General features: G+C 38.9%; 1 protein-coding gene across 3 annotated transcripts; it reads left to right on the top strand.

The window, feature by feature from the left end:
- The first annotated feature begins 2,606 nt into the window (after positions 1 to 2,606).
- LOC128527099 (zinc finger protein 418-like) lies at positions 2,607 to 12,385 on the top strand. Of its 3 annotated transcripts, XM_053499398.1 has the most exons (3): positions 2,607 to 2,705; positions 6,916 to 6,949; positions 7,034 to 12,385. In XM_053499398.1, the coding sequence occupies exon 3, from the start codon at positions 7,090 to 7,092 to the stop codon at positions 8,392 to 8,394; it is 1,305 nt and encodes a 434-aa protein (XP_053355373.1). In that variant the 5' UTR covers positions 2,607 to 2,705; positions 6,916 to 6,949; positions 7,034 to 7,089; the 3' UTR covers positions 8,395 to 12,385. The 3 variants fall into 3 exon arrangements, with proteins under 3 accessions (XP_053355373.1, XP_053355371.1, XP_053355372.1); XM_053499396.1 differs by having other exon boundaries at positions 6,920 to 12,385; XM_053499397.1 differs by lacking the exon at positions 2,607 to 2,705 and adding an exon at positions 6,710 to 6,730 and having other exon boundaries at positions 6,920 to 12,385.
- Positions 12,386 to 13,811: the final 1,426 nt, after the last annotated feature.

The raw sequence follows: 13,811 nt of genomic DNA, 5'->3' as shown, positions 1-13,811 counted from the left end.
TATACTAATCATCAACCACACGTGTGCTCAAAGAACCAACTTAGCCGGATCGTAATTAGCACGATGATCTCATCTTAGATGTGTCAATTCATCTCGGATGTGTCAAGCGACGTACGAAGAACGGACCTCTGGTATGGGAAGGGATATTATGGACAACAAACACGGGTGCATTTTATTGATGGCATTGTGAATGCACAGAGATATCGTGACGAGATCCTGAGGCCCATTGTTGTGCCATTCATCCACGACCATCACCTCATGTTGCATCATGATACACAGCCCCAAATTGCAAGGATCTGTACACAATTCCTGGAAGCTGAAAACATCCTGGTTCTTGCATGGCCAGCATACTCACCGGACATGTCACTCATTGAGCATGTTTGGGATGTTCTGGATCGGCGTATACGACAGCGTGTTCCAGTTCCTGCCAATATTCAGCAACTTTGCACAGCTATTGAAGAGGAGTGGACCAACATTTCACTGCCCACAATCAACAACCTGATCAACTCTATGCGACGGAGATGTGTTGCACTGCGTGAGGCAAATGGTGACGACATCTGTGGCATTGTGCTGTGTGATCACACTGCACATTTCAGAGTGGCTTTTTATTGTGGCCAGTCTAAGGCACACCTGTGCAATATTCATGCTGTCTAATCAGCACCTTAATATGCCACACCTGGGAGGTGGGATGGATTATCTCGGCAAATGAGAGGTGTTTACTATCACAGATTTAGACAGATTTGTGAACAATATTTGAGAGTAATGGGTCTTTTGTGTATGTAGAAAATGTTACAGATCTTTGAGTTCAGCTCATGAAAAATGGGAGCAAAAATAAAAGTGTTGCGTTTATATTTTTGTTCAGTGTATGATCAGTGATATTCGATTCACTGGTTGGCTGTGTCATGGCTGATTGAGGAAAGGCTGTGTTGTGAAAGGACTTCCTATTCAAATAATCTCCTTCAATTAGTGAAGAGTCTGTGATAGGATTGTTAGTTAGAATCCAAATAGATGCTGTAGCTTCCCGCAGCCCGGGGCCTAGAGAGAGCTGATTGGCCGTGTTCTTTTAGAAAGGTGGAATGGAGGTACCTAGCGCTCTCACATCAATCACGGCTCTACAAACAATCATGGGCGTCTGTGAGATCATGCAAGCAGAAGGAGCAGAAGAGTAGTCTCAAAGAGTGATTCATTCATTTTCTCCTGGAAGCACATGCGTAAAGCATTGCAAATCCTCCATAGGTTATGTATAGGAAACTGAATTAAGCAGTACATCTCCTGAAGGTGAGTTGCAGTCGGCCTGAAATACCCTGCAGAGTACCCTGAACAAGTGAACTTCACTTCACCGGGGAAGGGAAAAAAAAATTCTCAGGGAATAAAAAAAAGTCATGAAAAAAATGGAGCTTGATAAAGGATTTATATACTTATCACTATTATCGAGGACAACATTATATTAAAAGAGTACAAAAAAAATGCAATTTTAATAAAGAAATCCTTAGTATTATAGAGGCTAGTAATCTAAGTTATACACGTTTCAAGAGTGTTTTATACTGGTATCAGTTTTTGTTTGAATAAATATTCAATATTTAACGTCAGTAGTGTTAGATTTCCACAGCAGCAGCGACAGGCATCCAAGATGTATAAGAAAAATGGGAGAAAACTCCTTAATACTTACCATGAATTCAACATCATCACTGAAGATTAAACGGACACTTTTCCACTTTCAGCGGAGAGATGAGCTGCTCATTCTGTTTATCGTACGTCCTTAGCTGAATTAAAATGTTTTAATTACTTTTTAATAAAGGCAAACATTTGTGTATGTAGAAATTTTATTTTATTTCTGATCAAAAGAATGAAATTAACTAAATGACTAGACTAAACTAAATTCAATGAACCGAGTCACTGAAATGATCCTAATTTCCCATCACTATCCCGCTTTAAACTACTCCTACATCTCTCCTTTGGACTCAGTATTCTTTAACAAATAACTTGCTGAGGTACATTTTTATTACCAGAGTAATTCATGTGTTTTGTGTGAAATGTTTTGTTAATTACAAAAACTAAAGTGGAAGTCTTTGTACACAGGTGTAAAACAATAGTGGACAGTAGAGGGCAGTAATTGCAATGAAACGTCGAAGAAGAAGAAATCCGGCTGTTCCGTTAATCTGAATATAATAGCGCGAGCCGACATGACGTAATTTCCCTGAAGCCAGGCGGCCATATTGGTATACTTAAATCAGAGACACGTGAAATGACATTATTTACACAACAATAATTTATTTACAGAACCATGTAGGCTAAAATTATTTTCAATTGAAATTGTAAATGGTACATTTTATTCCGTTTGTGTGTTTCAGTGTAAACATCCTTATACTGATGAAATTATTTCCATGCTAATGTTTACAAAATATACATATTTATATATAAATTATGTACTTGTAAATATAAAAAAGGTTTATATATTTCTAGTTATATAACTAGCTATGCAGATTTAAGATTACTGTTGATATAAAGGTTTATTTTTGCAAATTTGTAAGCTGCAGCTTTAAGGACAAATATGGCCGTCAGACTCCGCCTCCTGACGTCACTTCCTGGTTTTTACAGCGCCATGATTCTGCTTATCATCTGCACACAGAAACACAGATAGATCTTAATGAGTTAAAATATAGACAGTGGTTATATATCTGTGATGGTTTAAATCGTTCTCTAAGGTAAGTTGAACTAATGATGTGTAAATGAGCTGTTTGGTTTAGAGTTAGTCATTTAAAAATCACAAAAGCTGTAAGGCATTTCAATCATATGCATGCAAACTTGGGTGCATATAAACAGCACTGGTGTGGCATTAGTCTTCAGTTCAGTAAATGCAGTGATTAAGTATTTAAGTATTTCTCTGTAATTTAAATATTTTTTTGACGTACAGTCTGCAACTGATTGTTTTTAACATGGTGAATGTGAGCAGTCCTGAAACAATGTAAGTGCAAATGCCCAAGGAGCCACACTGTTGAGTTATGTGTACAGACTTTGAAGGCGTCTGAGGTGGTAAAATGTCACGTTTTTTAATAATCCTATGGGTGGTGCACTCTATTCAATTCAATAAAATTTTATTTGTATAGCGCTTTTAACAATTGCCATTGTCCCAAAGCAGATTTACACAATTCAAAGAATTATTTAAGTTTGTATGGAATTCGAATGTGTATGAATCTAAATGGTCAGATAGTCCCCGGTGAGCAAGCCGAGGGCGACAGTGGCAAGGAAAAACTCCCTGAGATGGTAATAGGAAGAAACCTTGAGAGGAACCAGATTCAACAGGGAACCCATTCTCATTTTGGTGAAACAGAGAGCAGGAATTGATCTGCATTCATACTGTGTGTTAGTTCGCAGGAAGTTCAGTATAACAGTTGATGTTAATTGATGTTAATATGGAGTCCAGTTAGGTATTGAAAACTCAGGTAGACTTGTATGAAGTTCCAGTCCTGAACTATCGAACAGTCAAGTCCTCAGAGAAACAGCTGTCAACACCAGTCGAGGCCAGAACCGGCTTCTAGGTAGAGAGAACCATCCCCAGACACGAGACGCATCCCAAAGAGACACACGGGGCATCCATGTGACGAGATCTCCAACCAGAAGCGGGGCACCAGGATGGGTCAGACAGGTCCGGAGGGCAGAGGGAGTCTGGATCACTGGCAGCTCAGACCAACAAGTGTAGCTCGAAGGAGAGGGGGAAGGAGAGAGTGGGGACAGGGAAGAGAAAGAGCAATAGAGAGAGCGCAGAAGAGGAGAGATAACAATTAGGTCTGGTCAAAGTCATATAATGTATAATGTAAATGTATATTTACTGTAGTGTGCAAGCAGAGACACCGGCAGGACTATCTATGACAGCATAACTAAAAAGGAGAGCCAGAAGGAAACACAGACATGAGGGCTCTCTGAGATGTAAAGCAACCAATCACCTCACCGTCAACAAACCTGAGTGATCAATGAGAGTGAGGAGGACAGCATATAAACATACCAGTTTACCATAATACTCTATGTCCATGAGTCCTCCAGATCTGCTCCTTTACCTAACGCAAATCTATTTATAAAAATGCTTAATTAAATAAATAAATAGGTTTTTAGCCTGGACTTAAACACTGAGACTGTGTCTGAGTCCCGAACACTATTTGGAAGACTATTCCATAACTTTGGGGCTTTGTAAGAAAAAGTTTGCCCCCTGCTGTAGTTTTCATAATACGCGGTACTAATAAGCAACCTGCATCCTTTAATCGAAGTAGGCGTGGCGGATCGTAAGACACTAGCAGTTCACTCAGATACTGCGGTGCGAGACTATTTAATGCTTTATATGTCCAAAGTGGTATTTTAAAATCAATGCGAAATTTCACAGGGAGCCAATGAAGTAAAGATAAGATAAGTGTGATGTGCTCGTATCTTCTGGTTTGAGTGAGGACTTATGCTACTGCATTCTGGACTAGCTGAAGCTTGTTTATGCACCTAGTTGAACAACCAGACAATAAGGCATTACAATAATCCAACCTAGACGTGATAAAAGCATGAACTAGTTTTTCTGCATCATTTGGTGGCAATATATTTCTTATCTTGGCAATATTACGAGGTGAAAGAATGCTATCCTGGTAATATTATCTACATGTGCTTCAAATGAAAGGCTGGAATCTATAATCACACCGAGGTCTTTTACTGTTGCACTTGATGGAACAGAAAGGCCATTTAAAATCACAGTGTGATCAGAAAGCTTACTTCTAGCTGCTTGTGGTCCTATGACTAGAACTTCTGTCTTATCAGGATTAAGCAGAAGGAAATTAATTAACATCCAATTTCTTATGTCCTGCACACATTACTCAACTTTAGTAAACTGGTTTTTCCCATCTGGTTTTGCTGACGTATACTTGTGTGTCATCAGCATAACAATGAAAACGAATACCCTGTTTACGAATTATGTTGCCCAGAGGAAGCATGTAAAGGGAAAAAGCAGTGGGCCTAAAACAGAACCCTGTGGAACACCAAACTCAACTTGAGAAGATGAGGAATGGTCACCATCTAAATCTACGAACTGATAACGATCAGTCAAATAGGATCTGAGCCATAAGAGGGCCGTTCCCTTAATCCCTACTACATTTTCTAATCTGTGAAGGAGAATACTATGATCAATAGTGTCAAAAGCTGCACTGAGGTCGAGTAACACAAGTATAATGACACAACCCTGAGCAGAGGCCACTAGGAGGTCATTTACTACTTTAACGAGTGCTGTCTCTGTGCTGTGATGAGGCCTAAATTCTGACTGATACAGTTCATGTATGCTATTCCTATGTAGATATAAACATAGCTGCTGTGATGCTAACTTTTCTAGAATTTTAGAGATAAAGGGGAGGTTTGATATCTGTCTGTGATTGTAAAGCTGACAGGGGTCAAGGTTAGGTTTCTTGATTAGTGGTTTAATAACTGCTAATTTAAGGGACTTAGTAACATACCCACTGCTGAGTGAACAGTTAATTACTTTCAACAGGGGTTCTGTTATTGCTGGAACTATCTGCTTGAGAAAATGTGTCGGTATAGGATCTAATTCACAGGTTGATGATTTTGAATAGGAGATGAGTAAAATTTGTTCTCTCGCTTCAAGGGGATTAAAGTATTCTAGGTTCTGATGTGATGTGATTCATTTACCAGAACTTAAATTGTCTGGTTTCAAAGCCTGAATTTTTTGCCTAATATTTATGATTTTGTTATTGAAAAAGTCCATGAAATCCTCAGTACTGTATGTTGTTGTTGTGAAGATTGTCTTTTTTTTAGTTAATTTAGCTATGGTATTAAATAAAAATCTAGGTCTTCTATAAGAAATTCTAAAATCTCTGTTATTTTCTATAAGAGTGGAGAGATACATTAATCTAGCAGCACTGAGAGCTCTTTTATAGTTCAGGATGCTCTCCTTCCAAGCTCTTTGGAAAACTAACAATTTAGTTTGACGCCATTTGCGTTCTAATTTCAGAGCGGTTTGTTTTAGAGTGCGTGTGTGGTCATTATACCAAGGAGCGAGTTTCTTATCTCTAATCATTTTTCTTTTAACTTGAGCTACATTATCTAAGCTATATTGATGTTTTTACTCTAGATATTCAATCACTTGATCGAGTTCTGTGAAGCATGTGCTGGCTGTAAGCCCACTGTCACACATCTTCAACAACACTTAAACAACACGTCAGTAATTGCTTCTAAGTCATCCAGGATTGCCTCTGAACCATCCATGATCTGTTTCGATCCTCCCTAATGCTAAGGAATGTGAGTGTGAGCTTCCGCCACCGCACTGACAGGATCCTGACTCTTCTCACCGCTTTCTTTATGTGCAACATAAAGGTACAAGATACAAAGCTAACTAATTTCTAACAGAAGACTGAATCCCAAAGCCCTCTCTAATCTCTAGACAAGGGCCCTACTTGGTGTGGGAAACAAGAGGGATTGTACATCCTACAATTGCATTAGCTTTCCATTCAACGCTAGTTGGGATTCAACCCTGAAACAGTTAGTTAGCTGAGGCTATTTTAAATTGGATTAAGTGAAAATATGAAGAAAAACTTGAAGGATTTTTAGGACTGTTTTAATGATTAAATTTTTTTAATAAATTCATTTTTGATAATTATTGCCTCTGTATTTTCTGAAAGGTTTGCACTCTGCAAATGCCCAGCCCCATTTAATCATCGTATGTCAGCTACCAGTGTTTCCTACTCACAGGGTAGGCAAATCACAGGGTCATGGGAAAGCAAAAAAAATATGGAGGAAATTGCTTTTCACTTTGTTTCCATTATTGCTAACTTTCTTGAATAAAAAAAAAAATTACTGCTTTTCAGATTTTTATCTGAACCTTCTTTTCATGTGTAATGCATAACTAACTGAAGTTTTTATCTTTTTCTGGTCAAGGAAGGAATGCCTAATTGCAAGTCTTCTCCTGTTGGTAATTCTGCAAACACACCAAGAGATCACAGTATAATTAAATGAAAAAAGATTAAACAAGAGAATTCTTGTCTCTACTCTTCAGAATCTCCAGCTGTCGGATGACTACAGTACATCTGGTACTCGCCTTGTAACGTCAAAATGAGTTTTACTAAGGAGAATAATCTCCAAACACTGTCAAAAGAGAAGCCGTATTACTGTACAGAGTGCGGAAAGAGTTTTAGTGTGAAAGGAAGTTTCGTTAAACACCAACGCACTCACACTGGAGAGAAGCCTTTTTCCTGCTCACTATGTGAAAAGCGATTTACTGAAAAAGGATCTTTAGTGACACATCAGCGGATTCACACTGGAGAAAGGCCTTATTCCTGCACCGAATGTGGAAAGAGTTTCAATCAAGCGGATACTCTCCGTAGTCATCGGCGAATTCATTCAGGAGAGAAGCCATATCGCTGCGAGTGCGGAAAGAGTTTTACTGGGAGAGGCAATTTTATAAAACACCAGCGGATTCACACGGGAGAGAAACCTCATTACTGCACAGTGTGTGGAAAGAGTTTTTCTCAACTTGGAGGGTTATTGAGACACCAACGAATTCACACTGGAGATAAGCCTTATTACTGCGCAGAGTGTGGAATGAGTTTTAAACAACAGAGTCATCTTCAAATACACAAGCGCGATCACACAGGAGAGAAGCCGTACCACTGCTCAGAGTGCGGGAAGAGTTTTAAACTCAAGGAAACTTTGGTAATACACCAGCGGACTCACACTGGAGAGAAGCCGTATCATTGCTTTCAGTGCAGCAAGAGTTTTACTGCGCGAAGTAATTTTGCAAGACATAAGCGCATTCACACCGGAGAGAAGCTGCAACACTGTTTAGAATGCGGGAAAAGTTTTCTTAACAGAAGTAGTTTAGTGAATCACGAGCGCACTCACACAGGGGAGAAGCCGTATTACTGCGCAGAGTGCATGAAGAGTTATAAAACCAAGGAAGCTTTAGCAATACACCAGCGGATTCATACTGGAGAGAAGCCGTACCACTGCTTACAATGCGGCAAGAGTTTTACTAACAAAAGTAATTGTGTGAAACACAAGCGCATTCACACAGGAGAGAAGCCGTATCATTGCACAGAATGCGGGAAGAGTTATAAATCTAAAGAATATTTAGAAATACACCAGCGGATTCACACTGGAGAGAAGCCGTATCACTGCTTACAGTGCGGCAAGAGGTTTAATTACAGAAGTAATTTTGCGAAACACAAGCGCATTCACACAAGAGAGGAGCCGTTTCACTGCACAGAATGCGGGAAGAGTTTTACACAACAGAAGCATGTCCAAAGCCATCATTGCGTTCGTTTAGCAGAGGAGATGCTCAACACTGCTCAACACGGTCAGGAAGAAGAAATCTTGAAACAAACCATCGCCATCATACATATACGAGAAGTTGCATGACTGTTAACCCTGTGGACTAAGGTTCATTTAAACATGTTCATTTAATGCATACAGATGAATTGTCAAGAAATTTTATAATAATAATAAGTGTGATGATACTGGCATCATGATTTAATTTACACTGATTCTCAGACTGTTTAGAACTAAATTTAAACAAAAGTTCACAGTCATATTGTCTTACAATTCTCTTCATCTCTGTTCAGTTTTTAATGTATTAGTATTGTTAAAACATTTAAAAAATGTTTTTCAAAATGGTCTTGTTAAAACCGATAGCTGCAAAAGTCCATGTTTTAATTTAGTTAATTCATTTTTTTAATGAATGCTTTGTTGTAAAATATTTCTAAATAATTAATACAGAACGGTCTGCATGTTTGTCTGTATTATAATTACAAACGTCACAGAATTTTCTTATCTGATATTTTACCACGTTATTTAAATTTACTCTTAGGCATTTGGCAGACGCTCTCATCCAGAAAAAAAATTGCTTTGAAGCTTTCGTTGCTGAATAGATACACTGGGTTACAGGTTATTAACTAAGTGCCATCATTCAAACACAATTGAGAAGTTTGACTGGGAAGTTTTTTTTTTTTGGTAGGGAGGAGGTGGGTGGGACAGGGGGATTAGTCCAAGTATTAATATGTCAAACAACAATTGATTAATCATTAGTAATTACCAGTATCTCAGTGTAGTTTTACTGTATGTAATGTGGTGCCCAGTTCATGTGTGAAAATGATTCCTCATGCTCCCGGAACCACTCAGTCGGAGTCCTTACAGTCGAAACTTACAGTCGGAGTCCTGGAATATACCCCATGGAATCAGGGAAGAAAAACTCTGTAGATGACTGTGATCAAACAACAATTAAATCACTCCTTCAGCCACCGGCCGCAATCTTGGGGTAACTGTGGACAATCATCTGTCGTTTTTCCCACACATCGCTAACCTTACTTGCTCTTGTAGATTTCTTCTTTACAATATCAGAAGATTTCGCCCATTTCTTTCTTCACAGGCTACTCAGGTGCTTGTTCAGTCCCTTGTTATTTCAAGACTGGACTACTGCAACTCACTCCTGGCAGGCCTGCCTCTGTCCACGATTCGTCCTCTGCAACTGATCCAGAATGCAGCAGCACGTCTCGCTTTTAACCTTCCCAAGTTCTCCCACACCACCCCACTCCTTCGCTCCCTGCACTGGCTTCCTGTAGCTGCCTGCATCATATTTAAAACGCTGATGCTTGCCTACAAAGCTAAAAATGGCCCAGCACCCACTTACCTCTCTGCTCTAATCACACCACACACTGCACCATGTTCTGTCTGATCCTCCAGCACTGCTTACCTCATCCCGCCATCTCTCAGGGATCGAGGGCGGCATTTATCCAGATTCTTTTCTGTTCTGGCACCTAGGTAGTTCCTCTAGATCAGTGGTTCTCAAACTTTCAAGCCAGCGAACCCTAATTGAAGATCGACAAGAGCTCGCGACCCCCACTATCAAAAACAAGCAATAAACAGAACAAGCTGTTCACAGTATTTTGACTACATTTACTATACATCAAAATAATTTTGGCTTACCTTTTAATGGGAAGGGTTTACTTTTTTTTTTTTTTACTTTTTTTTTGCTTGTTGAGCAATCGTGTTTGCCGGGCTTTATACTTTCATGAGCAAGCACTTCTGAACAGATTACACATTGAGGGAAATCTACGTTGTCAACAGTAGAGCAAGTGAATCCATACTTTATGAATTCTTTCTGATATTTTCGACGTTTCCTTATTTGGTCTGACGGGGTCTTGCTCTTATGCTTGGTCGAAGTACTTGGTTCAGATGACTCAGGCAAACTGTTCACAATTTCGCTGTGCGCTGTAGCAATAACTAGTGAGCCAGTCGCTGCACAGTGACGTCATATCTTTAAGTCACAAATTTATTTTTTTAAACACTCAATTTAAACACTCACACTCAATCAGTAATATCTTTACAAATCAGAAAATATTTATTTATAGCATTTACCTGTAATACTGAAAAGTGTGTATTATAATCACAAAAAAGACATAATTTTTTAATCCCTCTCACGACCCCATGAAATTATTCAGCGACCCCCAGTTTGCGAACCACTGCTCTAGATGTCCGTACAGCTCCAGTACTCGGACTTATTCACCCCCCCCCCAAAAAAAAAAACTCTCTCCAGTTGTTTGACTAATGGCACTTAGGTATTAACCTAGTTAACTAAGTGTAAGTATCTATCCAGTGATGTAAACTTTACAGCACTTTTTGTAAATCTGCCAAATGCCTAAATGTAAATGTGATAACCTGGTCTTGATTCAGTGCATTCAGGTCATCAGCTGACTTTATTTTATTGCCCCATAACGTTGCTGAGCCAAGAACTAAGCAACATTGAACTCTTTGACTCCTTCAACCATTAAATCCGCTAAGCCTCATACACAGCAGGCTGTGATGCACTGGGTATTTTGATGCCTTTCTTTTGTGGCCTTTTGTTTGTGCTACATTAGCTTTTCTGTAGAATTGGGCAGGTGGGCTGGCCTTTGGTCCCCGTTGGTGTAGACGGACCTTAGGTGTCTATGATCCTGTCTTCAGTTTACTGGTATATAATTGATGATCAATGATATTAAATTAATCGGTTGGCGGTGTCATGGTTGATCAGTGTAAAGCTGTGCTGTGAAAACACTTTCTGTTCACACAATTTCCTTCAATTAGTGAAGCGTCTGTGGTCGGATCGATTTCCAATTAATGCTGTAGCTTACCGCAGCCTGGGGCCTAGTGAGAGCTGATTGGCCGTGCTCTTTCAGAAGGGTGGAATGGAGGGACTTAGCGCTCTCACATCAATCACGACTTCACAAACAATTCGATTTAATTAGGTTTTATTTATATAGCGCATTTAACAATTGTCATTGTAGCAAAGCAGCTTTACAAAATCATAAAAAAATATTTAAATTTGTATGGAATGTGAATGTGTATGAATCAAAATGGATCAGTTAGCCCCTTGTGAGCAAGCAGACTCAACAGGGAACCCATCCTTATTTGGGTGAAACAGAAAGCAGGAATTTATCTGCATTCATACTGTGTTAGGTGGCAGCCAGTTTAGCTATAACAGTTGATTTAGTAATTGATATTAATATGGAGTCCAGGTAGTTTATTGGAGACTCAGGTAGGCTTGTAGGAAATTCCAGTCCTGAAGTATCAAGCAACTGCAGCCAAGTCAAGTCCTCAGAGAAACAGCTGTGAACACCAGTCGAGGCCAGAACCGTCTTCATGGTACAGTGAAACTATCCCCAGCCAGTGAATGCGCATCTCCACTTTGCTCTTTGGTGTGTGTTTGTGTTTTAGGTCTGAATCTTTATAAACATTAAGTGGGGAAAATTATGTTTGAGAAAACAACAACAATTAAACACTTGATCATTTGTGTCTGTGCTATTTTGTGCTTAAGTGACCCATATATATTTTTTTCCTAGTTTAAAAATGCTTTGGGTTTTACGAACTTCATAGACAAACTTAGGAGGAGTGGAATGTGAGAAAGGTAAAGTGAGAAATCTTAGTGGAGAATGTACTGACTCCCCCACTACTGACTGTTAGATTGTGCTAAGATGGGTTTTTTTCGTCTTGCCAGCGCGCAAATGTGTTTGTGGTAAATCCAGCTCAGACAAACCTGACGAATGCAGAAGCACACACACACACCTGTGGCACTTTAACCGTTAGTGCATCAACGTTGTCTTGTAAATTGCTGATTAAACCTATGAACAAAGCTGTTCAAAAGAAATACTAAACAGACACATGGTCTATTTTGTCCGCAAGTGAAATACATCAATTCGCTAATAATTTACACCATGATAACATTAGTGCAGAAGGATCTGAAGAGACTTGTCTCTATGACATCATGACTTTAAGACGTGCAGTATATTCAAACCGTAAACAGTGTTCATTTTGCTGAACATTACAGAACAGCCATGTCCAAATAAACAGTGCATCTTTAATAAGCCATATTGGTTTTGAGTCAGAAGTAAAATTAACGAAAGACTGAGAAGCCCCGAAAACTTGATCCTAAACAGCCACGGGCTGACTTTACCAATAATAGTTGATTGTTTTTATATTTATGTTTTTGTATACATTTTTTAAATTTTAAAATGCACGTTTTAGAGTATATAATTTGTTGTGTCATCTGTTTACAGTATTGGCTGATTTTGTGATTGAGACCCATGGGTTACATTGAGATCATTTTTATTAGTAGTAAACCAGGCTTGGATACATCACAATATAAGCCCTCTCTCAAGCACATGCGCTCTCTCTCTCAATTTCTCTCGCACACACAAAATCAAATAAAACTAAGGAAAAATATAAGCAGTAAAAATACAGTAGTATCCTGTAGGTGATGCCCCATCAGATCCTTGATGGGGAAATGTTATGTATGGTTAAATGACTAAAGAAATACTGAATCCTATAGACAGATATTTGTTCCAGATAATACAGTATGCGTCATCAATCGATTTGTTTTGCCAATATTTGACTATCAGCGAAAAAAATCTGCAAAAACATCAAAAATATAACGAAAATAAACCCAAGCATAAGTAAAATTTTAAGCTTAACTTTGCAGCAAAATATTATCTACCAGTGTATTAAACGGAAATAGAGAAAATATACTGTAATGTAAAATACTGTACATAGCCTGCATTTGTATTCCATACGTACAATGATCGATATAGATAAATTACAGATGTTACCGTGTCTTTAAGGATTATTAAGGATGTCTTGAAAAATATTTCAATAAGTAGTTTAATTAATAAATAAATGAATTAATTTAAAATAGCATAAGCATCATGTGTTGTGTATTGAGTGACTTAAAAAAAATCAGTTTTGTTAACTTTTTTTTTTTTTTTTACCACATCACCTATTTATCAAACTATGTTAACAATGTAAGAACTGCCTATATATTAAACATAGTGTAGACTGCTTGGACACTGCAGTTAACCGAAGCAGTCAGTGCTCCACCTGGCGGGATTAGACAGCATTGCAACCATCTTTTTACGCATGGGGGCGTTTATGGGGCGGGGCATCGTTAACTGCGTCATCGTGGGGGATCACATTCCGTGCATGGATCGTGCATGGACTTGTCATGGTTCTGTTATGGACCTGTCAGGCTCCAGGCGGCTGTTTGAGGTGGCTCCCACTGTAAGTCTACATACTGATATCGATCAGTCAAATAGGATCTGAGCCAGGAGAGGGCTGTCCCCTTAATTCCTACTACATTTTCTAATCTGTGAAGAAGAATACTATGATCAATGGTGTCAAAAGCTGCACTGAAGTCGAGTAATACAAGCATAGTTACACAACCCTGGTCAGAGGCCAATAGGAGGTCATTTACTTCTTTAACGAGTGCTGTTTCTGTGCTGTGATGAGGCCTAAATCCTAACTGATACAGT

Source organism: Clarias gariepinus, chromosome 6, assembly GCF_024256425.1.
Source record: "Clarias gariepinus isolate MV-2021 ecotype Netherlands chromosome 6, CGAR_prim_01v2, whole genome shotgun sequence".
Taxonomy (NCBI): Eukaryota; Metazoa; Chordata; class Actinopteri; order Siluriformes; family Clariidae; genus Clarias; species Clarias gariepinus.
The sequence above is the reverse complement of the archived record's forward strand: the minus strand, read 5'-3'. Positions and strand labels throughout refer to the sequence as shown.